The 20,218-nt window shown below is 41.4% G+C and overlaps 1 protein-coding gene across 1 annotated transcript in view; it reads right to left on the reverse strand.

Moving 5' to 3' along the window:
- Positions 1 to 20,218, reverse strand: part of LOC145410458 (protein unc-50 homolog) — a 90,564-nt gene that overhangs the window by 62,313 nt on the left and 8,033 nt on the right. The window contains exons 3-4 of the mRNA XM_080280610.1: positions 13,556 to 13,707; positions 11,711 to 11,776 (exon numbers count right to left, since the gene is read on the reverse strand). Coding sequence (XP_080136736.1) covers positions 11,711 to 11,776; positions 13,556 to 13,707 — 218 coding nt within the window. The remainder of the gene's footprint in view (positions 1 to 11,710; positions 11,777 to 13,555; positions 13,708 to 20,218) is intronic.

Raw genomic sequence — 20,218 nt, forward strand, 5'->3', positions numbered from 1 at the left:
TCAGGAAAAATATATTGGTAGGAGAAGGGATCTTTATTTTGTTTTTGTTGATTTGGAAAAGGCCTTTGACAGAGTCCCTAGAGAGGTGGTGAAGTGGGCAATGAGAAAGCTTGGCTTGGAGGAGTGGCTGGTTAGGGTGGTTATGGCCATGTATGTGGGTGCTCACACCCAGGTGAGAGTGAATGGAGATTTGAGTGATGAGTTTTCCATGAATGTTGGTGTGCATCAGGGGTCAGTCTTGAGTCCCATGTTGTTTATCATGGTACTTGAAGCCCTTTCACGTGACTTTAGAAACGGACTCCCGTGGGAGTTGTTGTATGCTGATGATTTGGTGTTGATTGCAGAGAATGAAAGGGAGGCGGAGGAAAGGTTTAGGAAGTGGAGAGATGGTATGGGGCAAAAGGGTTTAAGGGTAAATGCAGATAAAACAAAAGTGATGATATCTAGGGTTGGTGGCGGTACTGTCAAAGACGAGGGAGAGTGGCCATGTGCAGTTTGCCACAAGGGCGTGGGAAGTAATTCCATCTTGTGCGGTGTGTGTGATAAATGGGTGCATAAGAGATGTAGTGGTATCAGAGGTAGACTGCGAGATAATGCTGATTTTATGTGTACGGCGTGCCGGGGTGAGCAGGTGGAGATCGTCAGACGTGAAAGAATTGAACTTGCTGGTGAATCTCTTGAGTGTGTGGAAGAGTTTTGTTATTTAGGAGACATGTTGTGTGCTGGAGGTGGGGCTGGAGCTAGCTCTGTGGCTAGGGTGAGAAGTGGTTGGAAGAAGTTCAGGGAGCTCTTGCCTCTCCTGACATTGAGGGGGCTCTCCCTACGTGCTAAGGGGTCTTTGTATGCAGCGTGTGTTAGGAGTGTAATGCTGTATGGCAGTGAGACCTGGGCAGTGAAGGAGGAAGACATTCGCCGGCTCAGACGTACAGAAATGACAATGATTAGGTGGATGTGCAGTGCGTCCCTGCGTCCAAGGCCTGGAGGGGCTGGGTTTACAATGGAAGAGTTGAGAGGTAGGATGGGACTGGAGTGTATTGGTGTTGTGATGAGGAGAGGTAGATTGAGGTGGTTTGGACATGTGGAGAGGATGGGGGATGATAGTTGGGTGAGGAAGGTGAGAAGTGTTAATATTGGGGGTGGGGTTATGAGGGGTTGACTGAGAAAGACATGGGACGAGGTCATTAAGTGTGACCTTAGGGTTAAGGGACTGAACAGGGAGGCTGCAATGGATCGTGCAGCATGGAGAGCCGCCATTAGGTGACCAAGGCCGACACATGCAAGCATGTTGGAGCCTTTAAAAACGAACGTAAACGAACGAACGTACACTACTGTACGTACAGTACTCCTCCTCATTTTGGCACTGTTTTCCGGTCGCTGTCATACTGAGACATCAAAACACATATAGGATTATCCATATTAATGCTAAACATCAAGAAAACAATGCATAAACAAAAAAATTCCACAAAAAAACTGAAAACAGTCTGAAAATCAGATATCTGTGACAAGTGACTGCTGCCGGGGCTTGAAAAAAATTCCACGGCCAAATATGCCAACGAAATTTGGTTATATTGCTATTAATAGTAAACCATCATCTTTCCTGGTGTTTATACTTTAAGATAAGCTAATAAAAACACACAAAACTTTTAAGTAAAAGAACAGAAATCCAGTGAGAATTAAGTGTTCAGGAACAAAACTTACCTTCATATAACTTCCCACCATCCTAGTGCAAAATTATGCCAGCACCTTCCAAGAGTTAAGCATATGTCTAGATACAGAATTTCATGTGCTTTCTCATGGATTTTGCGGAATTTCAATATGGCCAATAGTTGTCAAATAAATTGCAAAAAGATTTAAAAGCTCACAAGGTAGTGTTATCACCATGGAGGAAGGTAAGGACTGAGGGAGTGAGGGGGGAGCTGGGAGGGTATGGAGGAGGAACAGGAGCAGGGTTGGAGCAATTCAATCAATCAATCAATCATTTCCTGTGGCACCCTCGGGGATGCATAGGGGCAATTACATTTCAAAAATTTAATTACAATTACAATTACTTTATTTCAAAATCAATTATAATTACAAATACATTTGGGAATAGCAATTATAATTATTGCAAAACAAAATCAATTATAATTACAATTATAATTACAAATTCCCGAATTTGGAAAAAAAAAATGTTATGGTTATGAAAAATACAAGTTTGGCATTGTCAAGTTGTCCTTTATTTGCAGTGGCACAAACTAACTTAAAAAAAAAAAAAAAAAATCATGATTTCATTTTTGCACAAGTTGCAGACAGCAAGGACCCTGTAGTTTTTCAAACAATTCACTACTGCACTTAACAACGCTGAATGGAAAGTGACACCAAGTTGAGATCTGTTCGCAGTGAAATAATTTCCAGCAATGCTGAAAACTCGCTCTGATGGAGCACATGTAGCAGTACATCCAATTACTGTACCTCTCTTGCAAGGTTCTTCAATGGATGTAGAGCTTGTGACACTTTTTTCCAGTATTGCACTTGATCACTGGAAAATGGCAGAGTTCCTTCCTCTACATATTGCTTCAACAAAAGACTCACTGACACTGTGCTTCCCTCTGATCCCGTTCATTTTGTAGCTTTGATGAACATTTTGGTATAAAAGAGAACAGTCTGTGTCTTTTTGATTCCGGTTATCCTTCTGCTCTTTGTCACACTCTTCATCCATTGTTGACCCCTCATGAACCACCTCCAATTCTTCAAGCATTTCCTTGACATATGCCAGCACTTGGTCCTTCTGCTCTTGTAGTGAAAGCCAGTCCAGTTTGAACCTAGGATCCAAAAAGCCACCACTTCCAAGTATGAATCCAATCTTTTCTTCAGAGTCCAATAGCACTTTAGCAAGTTGTTCACAGTATTGTAATTTGGTATTATAAATTAGATTCTCCAGTGAGCATTTAAGTCCCTGAATCACTGGTCCAATAGCAGTTATGGTCACCTTCTTTCGTCCCTCCATAACTTCCAAGGTCTTGTGAAAAGGTTTGAGGACAATCACAAGCTCCTTTAAGGCAGAAATCTCCACTGGCATGATCTTCTTACTCCTCTGCTCCCTCTGGGACAGATCAATTGCATTATTCACCGCTACAGGGTTCTTGAGTATAGATTTTACCATTTTCAGCTGTGAATTCTATCTTGTCACATTTTGTGTCTGGAGAACAATCCCTTTAGATCGAAGGTATGGAGCAACTACTGTTGATTTCCTCACTGAGTTGATCAAAGATGCAATCTTCTGAAGTGCTGATGAGAGTAGAAAATTTTTTACATTTGGGTGAGTAAACCCATATCTCACACAGTTGCTGAATATGTGCAATACATCCCATTCTTTGAGGAAGGTAAGTCAGAACATCTAAGCAAATATCCTCATCAATGATGGGATCATATGAATTTCCAGCCCCCTCTTCCTCCTGATCTATGTAGAAACTTGGCAAGGAAATGTCAAATGCATTCACCATTAAGATGCATTATCAGCTACAACTTTCTCTACTTTCCCTTGAATACTGAACCGATTGACAGTTTCCTCATAGGCAGATGCAGTGTTAAATGCTGTGTGTCAGCCTTCTGAATTTTCACAACCAAGGACATGAGACTTCAGTTCCCAGTCTCATTTAACATAGTTCACTGATGGGAAGAGAGTGTGTGTGTGTGTGTGTGTGTGTGTGTGAACCATGAGGAAAATGTATCTAGGAGAGAGTGTGAACGAGTAAGAGTGTGTCAAGCCTTCTCTCTCTTGCTGCGCCTTTTTATTCAGTTCAGCCTCTCCCAAGCAACTTGAGCAGGAGTTCCTTGGTGATGTTGGCATCGGTGACTGGTCAAATCTAGGGATTAAGGATATGCAAGAGCTCTGGACCACACCTCTCTTCCACCACAAGATTCTGGGCCTCGGCATTTCCAATCAAAGGGGGACGAGGAGCTGGGTCAGGTCCCATGAAAGAACAGGTGTTCAGGACAAAGTATTATTATCAAAACGTGTCTTAGGTGGGTTAATCCTGGGGCATTTTAATCCCATAATGACAGCTTGGTACAAGGTTACCTTACCAGTACCACTCTCCTCCCCTTTCACAATTATAATTGTAACAATTAACTTATCAAATAATTAATTACAATTACAATTATTTCAATTTTATTTTCAGTTACAATTATAATTACAACTACTATATTTCTGTAATTAATTAAATTACAATTAAATCACAATTACAATTACTCTAACCCTGGATAGGAGGGGTGGAAAAGAGAGGCTGTGAGCAGGATTCTCCACCTTCTGTCACAAGGTGGATGGGCACTTTTATTGCACATTTACTCATGGCTTGTGGTCTATTGATGCCAAGTGGCCATGAGGAAACAGAGCTCATGGTGACCAGGGGCCTTTTGACGTTTGACAGAGAGGCAGACGGCCGCTATCACTGAACATGTACTCGTGGCTTGCAGTCTGTGTTACAATCGCAAGGGCAGTTCGGAAAGACAGCCCAGTGGCCGTACGACTTTGGACACTGGATGGGGATGCATATGGACGTCCTAACACTGATTGTGGGTTACAGTCATATTGCTTGGGTGCTGGAGGTTCATTGGGAGTGATCAAACGAGTGCTTGACTTTGACCATTCAGTTCAGGGGCAGACGGATATTTAAGCTCTAGTTGTGGGTTACAGCCTACTTCCCACTCGTGGCTCAGGCCCAGTGGCCGCGATACTGAATGTCTGAAAATGTCGGCCAGACGGCCGAAGTTCTCAGGGACTTTTACATCCAGATGATAGGAAGTAAATTCGGGTAATGGTTTAACAAAGCCAAGGTCCAGTGTCCGGATGCTGCACGTCCGGATAAATGAGGGACTACTGTATAACCAATTTTGGGGACATATTGAAATTGAAAGAAATTTTTTTCTTTGTGAACGGAGTCAGCCATTCATCTTAATGTCTCAAAAACTTTTTGAATTCCCGAGAGGGTTAAAAATACTGCAACCACTGTCTTCATTGATTTTTTTTGTGGATTTTTGTTGTTTATGCATTGCTTTCATAGTGTCTAGCATTGCACTGGATATTCCCATGTGTGTTTTGTGAAAGACCAGAGAACACTGCCAAAATTAGGAGGGGTACTTTACATTATAGGTAGGATATTTGTGGATTTTTTGTTGTTTATGCATTATTTTCTTGGCGTCTAGCATTACACCGGATACTCACATGTGTGTTTTGATGTCTAAATACTGCTGAAAGACTGCAGAACACTGCCAAAATTAGGAGGGGTACGGTGCATAATTTTTTTTATTTTTTAATGCATTGTTTTCTTAGTGCTTAGGATTATATTACATATTGCAATGTGTGCTCTGACATCTAATAATAGCCAAAAGACCTCAGAACACTGCCGAACCTGCGAGGGGTACTGTACATATTAGTAGGGTTTTGCATATTTTTTTTTTAACGCATTGTTTTCTTTGTCTTTAGGATTATACTACATATTGCAATGTGTGTTTTGATGTCTAAAAACAGCCAAAAGACCACAGAACACTGCCAAATTAGGAGGGCTACTGTACATATTGGCTGGGTATGAGTAAATGTAGGGTATGGGTACAGTAGAGGATATTGCTCTGTATCTATTCACTGCCCGTATCTGGTCATGCCTTTGCTCTATAATGATGGATAATCAAGGGATTACTGTACTGTATATACAATTTACTAATAGACAGACATTGCTAGATTCCTATCTCACCTTCAATGCTACTAATATTCCTATCTCTAAAAGTACTGAAATTCTCAGTGTTTCACTTAACGCCATCAGCTGGACCTCTCATGTCAGATCACTTGCTAAAATCGCCTCAAAGAAACTTGGATTATTGTAGAGTGCATAACTTCTTCACTGACAAGCAGTTAGGTATAATTTTTAAGAGTCATGTGCACTCTCAACTGGAATATTGCTCACCCTTGTGGAATGGATGTGGAGAGGTTGCACTAAACAAAACTCAGAACAAAGCCATTAGAATTATTAATAACCCTGCAATTATAAATAAACTACCTCCCCTACAGGTAAGAAGGAATGTTGCCTCCCTTGCATTATTTTACATATACTTTTATCGCAAATGCTCAGATGAAGTTGCATCCATTCCTCCACCTCTCCATGCATTCCCCAGCGCTACACAGGCATCTGGTAGCTCTCAAGACTGGAATGTCACACAGCCATATTGCAGAACTTCTGCTTATAAGAATTCTTTTGTTCCCCAAATTGCATCTCTTTGGAACTCGCTGCCCCAGAGTTGTTTCCCCCCAAATTTCAACGTTCAAGTCCAACTGTTACAAATTTTTTTATGAATGGAGGACACCAGTAATCTGGTGTATGGATTAATTTTTTTTTATTAATTTGTTTTTCCTTCCTCTATTCTATTTAAAAAAAAAAAAAAAAAAAAAATGTGGATAAATGTAAGCCAGGTTATGCACTTCAGCGACAAAAACATGAAACACAGCATGAATACTACACGTTCAATAACCTAAAAGATGAGGGAGATTTAGAGTTACTGTGATGATAACAAACTCTGTGGCATCACAAGGAACTTTGATCATAAAACATCCACCGTTATCTCCAAGCTTTATATGTCACTGGTTAGACCATACCTACTGAATACTGTGAGCAGTACTGGTCTCTGAACCTTATTAAGGATGAAGACAAACTCAAGAGTGCAACTCAAAGCTACAAAAATTCTCCCACTGCTGTGATTCCATACAAAGAGCAACTAAAGAAACTAAATGTTTCCTCTAAAAAACTGATGACTCAGAGGAGACCTAAATACATTAGATCCCCTCTAACTCATACTACTGGGGGAGGGGGGAGGCTGTCCAAGCTATGAGGTTGTCTGAGTTATGGCCGCAAATGCAGGTAAATTCTGAACAGCCGCAAAATGTGTTTTACTCACCTTAAAATTACAGTTAACATTGTTGTCTTTTTCTAAATCTAAACAGTCACCCAATACAAGCCTTGAAACTCATATTTCATGTATTCTGCCAGTCATTCAGCAGTTACTTGAATTTCTGTGCCTCTAACTCCAATACCTGCTGAATGTCGTGTTAGGTACGATTTACAAACAGTCTCATCTAAATTTTCATTATTTAGCTTTGTAAATCTTCACTGTAGAATAATCACATCGAACATCAAACTTAGGTGAACTACTCAAAAGAGGGTTTTTAGCTTTCCTTGTACCAGGGACACACTGTTTTGAAATCCCATAATCAGTTACAATTTGGGCTGGAGATGCCATATTGCCTAGTTTTTCAAAGATTTTCAGCTTTTCTTTGATAAACAGACACTTTTGTTTACATTTGGGCTTAGGCCTCAGGCCAAAAGTCTTTTTGGACATCTCTCCAGTATATCTTTATATTTACTGTAAAAAAAAAAAATAATAATAATAATAATAATTTGTAGAAAACACTTTAAACAAAAAACAACAATCAAGAATATGACTGCCTGAGTTATGTGCTGATTATTTCATATAACTTAAACTTGTCCACGTTACATCGAATTTGTCTGGTCAGATTTTTTTGTCCAAGTTGGAGGGATTGTAACATATTCATTGCAACTGCACGAGTCTTACATGAAGGAGTGATAATGCCAACTTTAACATATGGATGTGAGATGATGGTGAGGCATGAAAATGAAAAGTCAAGAGTAAAAGCAGTGGAGATAGGACTGCTGAGGAACGTACGTGGAGTACAGAGGGTGGATAGGATATGAAATAATGTGATTCATGAAAGATGTGGAGTGAGGAAGTCAGTGGACACCAGAACTGAAGAGAGCGTACTGAGATGGTATGGTCATGTGGAGAGAATGGATAACAACAGTGGTGAAAAAGGTATATCTGAGCGAATCTGAAGGAGAGAGGAGGTAAGGTAGGCCAAGGAGAAGGTGGAGAGATATGGTGAATGCGTGTGTGAGGAAGAGAGGTTTGGGAGTCGGTGATGCTAGGGAACTGACAGAGCTGGCTGGATGAATGTTGTGAGAAGAAGTACATGATCAGGGATTTGGCACCCCTTTTTAACATGGAAGCGTCCGGATTGACTCTATCGGATACATTTATATGTAGCTACACAACGTGGTGAATGTTTTTGGCGTATCTGACAGAGCCAGGATTCCAGTGGCTTGAATGATGAGTGAATGGAAGTATGGCCCATTGGATTAGGAAAATTTGGGCTGTCTGGACATTGCTACTCCTCACCCTGCCCTAGGGTGGGAAAGGAGGTCCAGATGATGATGATGATTAACATATTCGACAATGTTGGATATGCAAATTTATTCAAAATATAGACTGATACTGTGACTGGAAATAATGGAATGTACTGTTACTCAAAAGCAAAAGATGCTTCACTGATATGTTGGGTAGTGAAGAATTACTAATATTCATGTTGTGGAATAATGGATTAAACTATCTACAACAGCAGTTATTGCAAAAACTATTGATACATTTAAAATATAGCTAGACAAATAGTTTGAGACTACAGGCTATAACTGACTTAGTGTTATTTATTTCCTGGTTGAAATGAGTGATGACAACAGTGAGATATTTTGCTTAAGCATGGTAAACATTCAGCAATAGTGCATATTCTTTCTTTACTAGATCTGTAGAATGCAGATCACTGCACACCTGCACTTGTTCCCTTTCTGCCTCTCCTCTCAAAAATTTCCATGCTTGTTCTTTTACCAAGCATAGTGTTTTTTATCTTTTTTTCCAGTTGGTTTTCTCAATGGTGAGCCAGGTATGTGAAAGCCTTCCTCTTTTCTATTCCTTTCTCCTACACCTAGGTTAGACCCTAGTAGAATTAGCTTATTTTTCCAATAGATAACCTCTTCATGGGTCAATAGGCCTCCTCCTACATGTATTTCCTTTATACTCCAATGTAAGTACTGTGATGCCTGGCAGTTGAGTGGTTAATGTTCCAGAGTGACTGTCTAGTCATGTTCAATGGCCCGATATCTAAGAGGTGACATAAGACACCGTTTATCTGCTGCCATCAAGGGAAGTCAGCTGGTCTTCTACTTTCAAATGTAGTAGACTATAGTAGCTTAGCCTTGGGCCCCTATACAGTGCTCGTCAGAAGTATGGGGCGCCCTGCGTCCCTCCTGAGAAACAAACCTTTCAACATTGAAAAAACATATAAATAATGCATTTTATTTACCTTTAGTGCTTCGTAGGGTAGCCTTTACGTTTCTTCACGGACCTGAGACGTCTTGGAAGTGAAAGGCCGAGGCTCCTGAGGTGCTGGAGGGGTATTTTGTCCCAGGAGTCACGAATGGCGGCTTCCAGCTTAGGCAGAGAGCTCACGTCCTTCCCTTGGAGACTCTTCTTTACGAGGTACCAGCGGTTTTCAATCGGGTTGAGGTCTGGGCTATTTCCTGGCCAGTCTGTCATGAATGATACCTCGCAGTCACGAAGCCAATTGGTGAACGATTTGGCCTTGTGAGCAGGTGCACCGTCCTGCTGAAACACTCGTGCACCTGTTAGCTCGAAGGAGTCTGGTAAATGATCACACAGAAGCTCCAGGTAAACATCCTGATTCACTCTGAGGTTCTTGGGAAGTACAACAAGCTTCCCCAAACCCTTCCCTGAAAAACAACCCCATACCATGAGTGAATCAGGATGTTTAACTGTGCTTTCTACATACCGTGGGTCAAGTGGGTCACTACCTTTGCATGCTCCTCTGTTACAGGTAACACTAAACGTTGCCTCATCAGACCACAACACTGACAACCATTGCTCCTCACCCCAATTTAGATATTTATTAGCAAAGGCAAGCCTACGAATTCTCTGGCTGCTAGAGAGAAGAGGCTTTTTCACAGGCCTGTGACTTGTGTAACCAAGCTCATGCACCCTACGAGACACTGTTCTCACTGACACCTCACCAAACACTTCTGGGTTGCTCTCCTTAATTTTCCTTGCACTCACACAAGGATTAAACTCCACTGCACGTTTTAAAACATTAACAGACCTTGGGGAAGTTTTCCTAGGCCTACCAGACCTCGGTTTCTTTGTGGGAACTTCACCACTGTTTTCCTCCCGAAACCGCGCACACCAACGACGCACTGTCGATCGTCCCACACCAACCAATTCACTAATTTCCTTTGTCTGGTGGCCTGCCTCCTTTAGAGCAATGATCTGGGATATGATTTCACTCGATAGTTCACGGATAGGTGCCATAACAAAGTTTTGAAGGCCAAAACACTGCGGGACACTCGGTAAAAAATGGTGCAATTTGAGAGGGACACTCGGCGGAATTCCTCTCTCTCAGGCAGCCCGTGGGCAACTGAGGCGGGAACCAACCAGCGCGTCAGAAGGCCTCAGGCTACCGTGACGTCATGCTCGGAGCTCAAACTTGTGGCTCAATTCTTACCCCCAAAAATGGGGTGATTCTTTTTGGGCCATAAGTATTGCGCGCCCGGCGGACATCGCTGAATACTTCTGACGAGCACTGTACTCTGTAGGGGATAATTTGGGATTGACTGACATTTCCATATTATCAGTCACAAAGCTATCTTTGATAAGGCCATTCCAAAGAGGCTGTAGGGGATGGACTAAACCAGCAATAAGCTCGTCAGTCCAGATAACTGAAATTATAACAAATTGCCTGGTAATAGCCAGAACAAAAAAAGTCATCCTTAATCTTAAAACATTAAATGGACAAATAATAAATTTACTAATTACTAGATATTCATAAATACTGTACCAATGGTACTGATGTGAACTTTCTACTCATAATCCTTAGCTTATGCTAACCTTCCTAATCCTTTTGCTGCAAATGATGCATTTAGGTATTATATTCAAATTTTGTTCAAATGAGAGAATTTCTAGCGGTCAAAGGCTTTAACAATCATCTTTAACTCTTTCACTGTTGCTCATACACCTAAGAACTACACTGTAATCAAGTTAACACCAACAACTTAGTTTAGTTCACAGGCAAAGAGTTAAAGAATGCCTTCAACAGAAAGGCAGTGGCAGTTTCAGGGTGCCTTCTTCCTTGGCTAAAGACAAGGGCATCATTATGTCGGCTTTTTCTATTCTCAAGGGGAGTTCATTATACGGACTGGTGGATTTTAGTTTTCCGTTCAACTGAGAAGTTTTCCAAAGTTTGGGAGAAATTTTTATTTCCTTTGCATGTTTCATACATTTAGCATCTGGGATGACTCTCCCCAACCCCACAATGTGCTGGCATGATAAAACCTGTACAACAGATTCTGCACTAATGATGGATGATGTACCAATGTATAAACTTTTCATCGGACAATGACTGATGTGAAAGGGGTTGAAGGCAAGAAACATCACTATAGGCAGTCCATATTATAAGACAGGGATGTACTGCAAAATGCTGCATATTTTCCCCTACTGCTGGCACTGTAAACTGGGGAAAACTGACAAATCTGCTTTACAGGCAGCAATGGAACCTTAACTCTTTCATTATGCTACCCTCCTCCTGATAATTATTGCATATTAAGTTTACGTGGGACTTTTTAAAGTTAATGGATATATACCCTTCATTAACCCTTTCAATGTAACAGGTTTTCCTCGAACTGAGTAAAAAATTATCTGGAAGTACTTCGTTGGATTCAAACAGTTAATCAGCAATTCTGATATGATTAACAATGACGAGAGAGAGAGAGAGAGAGAGAGAACCAAGACTTACTGTACTATGAACTAGATGCCATGCAGTACTCACCACAAAGCCAGAAACACAGCAACACCACAAAGGCAGGGTCATCTCGGGCAAACTGTGCCTTTGTTTCTGCAGAGAGGACATGGGAAGATGTCAGAGTGGTAGAATGGTTGTTAGTTATGTGAATGGGAAGGGGATGAGGGGAATAAGGTGCTCAAATGGTTAGAATAGTTGTCTGTTGTCTAAATGAATGCAAATTCGATTAAAGACTGAAGCAGGCCCTAGTTTAATTCTTTGAATGTCGTCATAACAGACAACTGATTTCCCACAAGACCCATGACATGTCACGAAACTACCCCCCATACCAATAAGGCAGTCCTGAATGACAACCCTAGTATAATCAACATGAACTGTGGTTATTAGCACTGAAGTGGTGACATGTGAATTTCTGTGACCAGTAAGACTGCTAGGTCTCAAGGATCAGACTGTTAAGTATAAGCCTAGAGTTAGACACACAAAGATAACAAGCTTTAGTTTGTCTTATATATCACCCAATACTGTTTCCCAAAATAATGAAAAGACATGCAAAAATAAACTGAGTAGTACAGCTCCTGCTGCACTATTCCACTCAACGCCACACCCCCTTCACCATCCTCTCCCTATTCCTACGATGCTAACTGAAGCCAAACATGCTCTGTTTTACAGTTTTGAGTGAGTGAGAATGCTATACTACATGTACATGGGTGACACAGCACAGAACAAAAACTGGATTATTTCAGTTCCTAGTTGGTGGGGGTGCTCACCATCCACTCACTCAATGTAGTGCTGCTCTCGGGTGCCTGCCCTTTCCTTTCTTCTTTCCATCCTTCCTCTTCTTTCTTTCCTTCATTCTTTCCTCTTCCTTCTGTCTAAGGATGACTCTACACTGAGTGACAAACTAAATGGTTTCCTGTGCACCAGGAAACAATTTCCTACGCTGGGTGCTAACCACATAACCAAATTATGGAGCCTGATGGTCTGGTGGGCAATTAAGGCACTCCAATCGGATTGAGCCTAAGCAGGTTTATATCCAAGGGGTGGTTGGGGCTTATTGCTCATGTAATGCTACTCAGGGATGAGTGAGGGCTGGTCACTCTCATCTTAAATGTCAGGACCAACTTGCCTAGCCCTGGGCTCCTATGCTCCTCATAGGGCAACACTGGATTGGATGATGGATGGATGGACGGATAAAATGGCTATAGCAGATCCATGTACATCAGTGAAACATCAAGAAAAAGTATGAGTAATAGGTATTAACTAAGCTTTCTAAAGCTTTGCCAAGATACTGCTTAATAAATGTTAAAATGCGCCAAACTGAGCACAAAAACCGGGTTATCTTGGAAACTAGTAGCTAAAGCTAAAGTGGACCTATGCACCTCACTGAAAAATTTTAAAAGGTAATAGCTAGTACTTACCCCACAAACTGTTGCAGACTGGAAATCCAAAGTGCATTCCATGCACAAAAAAGTTAAGGGACTCTATGTACAAGAAAGGGCAATTTTATGATCATATATGGAAAGTGTGATACCGTATGGTATTAAAACATGAGCAGTAACAGAGAAAGATGTTTGCACATTTTATTGTAATAAAATGAGAATAGTGAGGTGGATAAGTATACCATACCAGGGGAGAGAATAATGTAAGTAACCACCCCTTCGATCCAATTATATTTTCCTCATATCATTTTAACTATCTCCTGACAATTTTGTTCACATTAGGGGAGACCTTCTGCAGTAAAAGTGTTGGTGAAAGCTAATCATAACTCCCTTAGTTCACAGTCTCTCCTAAACCAAATAAAATCATCTTGAGGTGGGAAGAATGTCATCAGACTGAAGGGGTCTGGTTTAGGCACAGCGACCATATACTAACGTTTCCTGTACTGGAAGTTCCTGTACACTTTCTGTGGCGAAATGAAAAGGTAGACCATCTGCCACGCTGCAAACTCGAAGTCCATCTGGCGGAACTTTAGCAGCCGTCTCAGGTACTTGTATCTCTTTGCTGCCGCAGTCATGCAGTCGTGTCTGTGGAGTACCAATCGCTAAATACTAATATTACTGTATTTCACAGTAACCTACTCAGCATCAGCATCCTAGTTACATGCCAAGACTGTATTATTATCCTAGCTACATACCAATATGAACAGTACCCTGGCTACATGCCAATATTACTTAACATTACCCTTGTTACATGCCAATACAGTACTTAACATTATCATAGACACCAATATCACTTTTTTTTTTTTTTTAATGCACGAAAGAAGGAACCAAAGACCAGGAGCCTGCAAATTTAACATTATCCCACTATAATACTCAACATTATTTGAGGTACAGTACATACAAATATTACTTAACATCATCTTGGTTACATACCAAAATCACTGTTTTCCTGGTTGCATATCAATATTACCAGTATTGAACACTGTCTTAGTTCATCATCATCATCATCATCCAGACCTAATTCCCCACCCTAAGGCAGGGTGAGGAATTGCAACATCCAGGCAGCCCAAGTTTGCCCGATCCAATGAGCCACGCTTCCATTCACTCGTCATTCAAGCCCCCAGAATCCTGGCTCTATCTGATGCGCCAAAAACTTTCACCACATTCTGTAGCTTCACATTAACGTATCCAACAGGGTCAATCCAAATGCTGTCACATTAAGAACGAGTGCCAAATCCCTGCTCGTGCACATCTTCTCATAACATTCATCCAGCTAGCTCAATCTCTTGTCAGTCCTTTACCCTCACTGACTTCCATACCTCCCTTCCTCACACACTCATCAACCATATCCCTCTACCTCACCTTGGCCTATCACGCCTCCTCCCTCCTTCAAATTCGCTCAGATATACCTTTTTCACCACTCTACTGTTATTCATTCTCTTCAAATGACCATACCATCTCAGTACACTCTCTTCAGTTCTGGTGTCCACAGACTTCCCAATTTCGCATCTTTCATAAATCACATTATTTTGTATCCCATCCACTCTCTGTACTCCACATACATTCCTCAGCCTTCCCATCTCCAATGCACAAACTCTTGACTTTTCATTTTCATGCTATACCATAGTCTCACATCCATTATGTTAAACTTGGCACTCCTTCATGTAAGCCTCATGCAGCTGCAACACTCATGCCTCTGTTTCTTATCAAGGCCTTCATAGCACCAGCTACTTTCCTTCCTAGTGTCACTCTACTTTCCACTTCTGCACATTTTCCTCTCTTTTCTGTCACTTTACCCAGGTATTTGAACTCTCTCACCAATTCTAGTCTCTTCATTTACTGTAACATCACACTGGGAGTCACCTCCTCCCTCCATTACCATCACTTTACTCTTTTCTGCATTTACTCTCAAGGAATGATGCTCACAGACATCAACAAAACTCTGCACTAGTTTACCACGTTCTTGTCCGGTATTTGCAAGTGCCACTGCATCATCAGCATACAACAAATTTGAGATATACCATCCATCACCATTCATTACCAAGGCCATCCCTCTCTCCATTATTTGTGTTTTTACTTCTCTCATCATCCAATCTATATACAGTATATACCATACATTGAACAATGATGGGGACATCACACAATCTTGTCGCAAGCCCACACTGATCCTGATCCATTCACTTGGATGTCCTTTTATCCTTATATATGCCTCACTACCATCATAAAATCTCTTGATGGCACCTAGCAGCTTAACGTCTACACCATACATGAGCAAAACTTTCCACAATCCTTCTCTATTTGTTGTATACTTTTCCCAGATCCATAAATGCCACAAACACCTTATAGACCTTCTCACAAACCTTCTCCACTATCTGTCTCACTGCAAATATTTGATCCACACATCCTCTGCCACTCCTAAAGCCACCCTGTTCATACTCACTAGGACTTCTGATATCTCTCTTACTTTCTCTATAATAATTCTTCAATATACCTTCCCTACAACACTTACCGGTAATAAACTTATGCCACGATAATTCTTGCACTCACTTTGCTCACTTTTTATTTTTGTACAGGGGTACAATCACAGCATTTTTTCCACTCTGCTGGCACAGTTTCACTCATCCATGCCTTCTTACATATCTCTAACAAGCACTTCATTCTGCTCTCTGCACTACACTTAATTATCTCTGCATACACCTCATCAACCTCAGCTGCTTTCCCATTTTTCAGCTGCTTCACAGCGTTCTTCACCTGTGTGAGTGTCACGTTTCCTGGCACTGCACTTCTTCCCTGCACACCTCCCAAACCAATCATGTTTACAACTGCTCTGCTCTCTCTATTCCCATTCATCAGGCTTGCAAAATATTATTTCCATCTGGTCCTTACTTCATCCCCATGGGTTAAAAATCTACCACTTACATCCTTCACACTTTCACATTTCTTTCCAATGTCACTTCTACATTTCTGCATCTCTATCCAGAATAACTTCCTATTTTCAGATTAGTTTGCATTCATTTTTCTTCCTACACCATCATTTACCTCCTTTTTTTTCTTCACTAGTCTCTTTACGTGCTTCTTGCTCACAATATAATCAGTTCTTATTTCAATTGAACCCATGTTTTGTAACCACTCTAGCCACTTCTTCCTCTTTTCCTCCACTGCTCTCTTAGTTCTAGTTACACACCAATATTACAGTATTTAACATTATTCAAGTTACAAACAAATGTTACTTAACATTATCATAGTTATATGCCATTATTATTAATATTATCTTTCTCCTGTCTTTCCTGTCACTTCTATTCTTCTTCCCACTTCAAACAGTTCTGCACTGCGAGATAACCTAATGGTTTCCTGTTACCCAGGAAACCATTTATGGTACAATACTGGATGTAACCATATAACCAAACAACAGAGTGGTGGAGTCTCATATGATGCCTGTGTTAACCAGGTGGAGAGATGCAAATACGATGATGAAAATGTCAGGATCTTCTTTCAATACTGTATATGATGGCATTTTCGCTTTTATGATCCTGTACGAAGTCTCACTGGTTGACGTACGATTGCTGTTTTTGTCTATACGACCACCGTCATGCAAGCTTACAATTATTTGTTTGTTCCACGAAGGTCTTTGAACTCAGTCCCTGCTGAGTGTGTTAGTGTTAGCGATGGTGATGCAGTACAAGCAGCAAGTGAAGTGCAGTGAAGTGAAATAACTATACTCATTTTACTCTAACTTGGCCTAAAATTGTTATCTCTCCATCTTGAGGACTGAGCTGTAACAAGAAATTAACAACAGAATATGGTGCTAGTCATGAAAATGAAATGAAAAGAGTATAGGGCCATAGCATCATCTTTTCTTCCACAGACTAAGTGAAATATGCAGCAAAAGGATAAAAATCTAGGCCAAGTTCACTTCGGACTTATCTTGGAAAGATCATATTACCTCTCTTGTAAAATCTGCTTCCAAGAGATTAGGTGTGCTAAGCTGTCTCCGTTCCTTCTTTACCCCTGCACAGTTGTTGACTTTATACACGGGTTTTATCCGCCCCTGTGTAGAGTACAACTTTCATGTGTGAGGAGGCTCCCCACATACAGCTCTTCTCAATAGGGTGGAGTCAAAGGCTTTTTGTCTCATTACGGTACCTCTCCTCCTCTAACTGGATCCCTTCAATCCCTGTCTCTTTGCCGCACTGTTGCATCTTTATCTCTTTCTATCGCTACTTCAATGGTCACTGCTCCTCTGAACTGTCTGCTTGCATTCCCCAACCTCGACGACGGGCACATAGCACCCGTCTAGCAGCAAACTCTCATCTCTTTTCTGTCCAACTCTCTAATCTAATGCAAGAGTTAACTGTTATTCCCAGTCCTTCATTTATGCAACAGGGCATCTCTGGAACTGTCTCCCTCTGTCCGTATTTCCTGCTAGCTATGATGTCCAGTCTTTCAAATGCAGTGTGTCCAGACATCTTGAAATGATCGGATCTTGAATTTTGCTCTCTCTTGTATTTTGTTTTTTCTTGGAAGGAACTGTTTGTGGGCTCGTAGCCTTTGGTTCCTTCTTCCTAGCATAAAAAAAAAAAGGGGGGGTTATACCAGCTTAGGCGAGCAGGAAACAAAATTTTACACTTAATTTTAATTTGGGTGGTAAACAACAATTCAACTGCAGTGAAGTGAAATAGCTACCAGTTAAGGTGAGTTGGAAAGTTGCTTTTAGACACCGATGGGTAGGTGACCCTTGGCCAAAAATGTATCCCCAATGAACCAATGTTATAACTGACACAATACACAACAGCTACAATATATCAGATTTCTTTTTCCCCAAACACATTCACATCATAAAACTAGGGCATGCTGTATGCATATACAGTATTCTGTCTATTTTCTGGCACAGTTGCCTTGTCTGTTGAAGTACACATCATGATGGTTGATTTAGGAATCAAAGTCTTGGTGGTAGAAAAATATGTCCTGAAGACGTAGCCAACATCTGACCTCTTCTTGGATGTCTTCTTTGGAATGGAAGTGTAGGCCCCAAAAGTGACACTCCAATTTGGAGAAAAGGTGGAAGTCTGATGGTGCTGTGAACTTGGCATGGATCTCCACAGGTTGGATGCCTTTTACCCAAAGAAAATGAATCACTGATTGCATCTGTCTTTCTTGTCCATTCAGTCATTACAGTCACCACTGCTAAATTGACACTGCCTGTACTGGGTGAGACCCCTCCCATTTAGTGCTGTAATAACACACTAACACACAAGTCACAGCATACTGCAGACCTCACTTCCACAGGATTTTTTTTTTTAAATGCTAGGAAGAAGGAACCAAAGGCCATGAGCCCACAAAAACGGTTCCTTCCAAGAGAAGAACAAAATAAATGAGAGAGCCAAATTCAAGATCCGATCATTTCAAGATGCCTGGACACACTGCGTTTCAAAGACTGGAGATCATAGGAAGCAGGAAATACAGACAGAGGGAGACAGTTCCAGAGCTGACCTGTTGCATAAATGAAGGACTGGGAGTAATGGTTAACTCTTGCATTAGAGAGTTGGACTGCAAAAGAGATGAGAGTTTGCTGCTTGACGGGTGCTGAAAAGGGATGGAAAGTTTGCTGCTTGACGGGTGCTGAAAAGGGATGAGAGTTTGCTGCTTGACGGGTGCTACGCTCCCGTCGTAGAGGTGGAGGAATGCATGCAGACAGTTCAGAGGAGCAGCGACCATTGAAGAAGCGATAGAAAAGAGATAAATATGCAACAGTGCGGCGAAGAGACAGAGGTTGAAGGAAGCCAGTAAGAGGAGGAGAGTTAATGAGATGAAAAGCCTTTGACTCAACCCTATTGAGAAGAGCTGTATGTGGAGAACCTCCCCACACATGCGAGTTGCACTCCACACAGGGGCGGATAAAACCCCTGTATAGAGTCAACAATTGTGCAGGAACAAAAAAGGAATGGAGTTGGCTTAGCACACCTAATCTCTTGGAAGCAGATTTTACAAGAGATGTAATATGATCTTTCCAAGATAAGACCTGAGTGAATGAAATCCCAAGCATGTTCATGGATGATGCAGGATTAAGCTGAGTATTATTAAACATTAGTGGGTACACCTGTGGAAGATTTTGTAGGGTTGATAGGTGTAAGAACTGAGTCTCTAATGCATTAAAAACAACAAGATTATTTTTACCCCAGTCAGAGATACGAGCCAAGTCAGACATTAGGTGTACCATAGCCTCATCCCTTGTTTGTTGAAGTAACTGCTGAGATTGATGTTGCGGGAACTGAATGGAAAGATGAGGTGTGGAGTCATCAGCGTACGAGTGGATAGGGTAGATGTATAACTTAGAATGTCATTGATGAATAAAAGGAAGAGAGTTGGTGATAGGACAGACCCCTGAGGAACATCACTGTTGATAGATCTGGGAGAAGAATGATGGCCGTCTACAACAGCAGCTATAGATCGACCAGAAAGGAAGCTAGCGATGAAGGCACAGACAGAAGGATAGAAACCGTAAGAGGGCAGCTTGGAAATTAAAGATTTATGCCAGACTCGATCGAAAGCCTTTGAGATGTCAAGTGCAATGGCAAAGCTTTCGCCAAAGTCCCGAAAGGAGGATGACCAGGAGTCTGAAAGGTAGGTGAGAAGATCGCCAGTGGAGCGTCCCTGACAGAACCCATACTGACGACCAGAAAGAAGGTTGTGATAGGAAAGATGCTTTAAAATTTTTCTATTAAGTATTGACTTGAAAACTTTTGAGATATAGGATGTTAAAGCAATTGGACGATAGTTAGAGGGTTGGGAAGGGTCACCCTTCTTTGGGACTGGCTGAATGAGAGCAAACTTCCAGCAAGAAGGATAGGTACAAATTGACAGACAAAGACGAAAGAGTTTGCCTAGGCAGGGTGTAGCACAGAAGCACTGTTCTTGAGAACAACAGGACGGACTCCATCAGGCCCATATGCCTTGTTAGTATTGAGGCCTGTGATGGCAGCAAATACATCAGCTGAAGAAATTTTAATGTCAGCCATGAGGAAGTCAGAGGGGGGAAGTGAAGGAGGAACAGCACCGGAATCGTCTTAGGTGGAATTGGAGGAGAAAGTCTGAGCGA

The sequence above is a fragment of the Coenobita brevimanus genome, chromosome 85 (assembly GCF_032717465.1).
Source record: "Coenobita brevimanus isolate Jiangsu-jjx chromosome 85, ASM3271746v2, whole genome shotgun sequence".
Taxonomy (NCBI): Eukaryota; Metazoa; Arthropoda; class Malacostraca; order Decapoda; family Coenobitidae; genus Coenobita; species Coenobita brevimanus.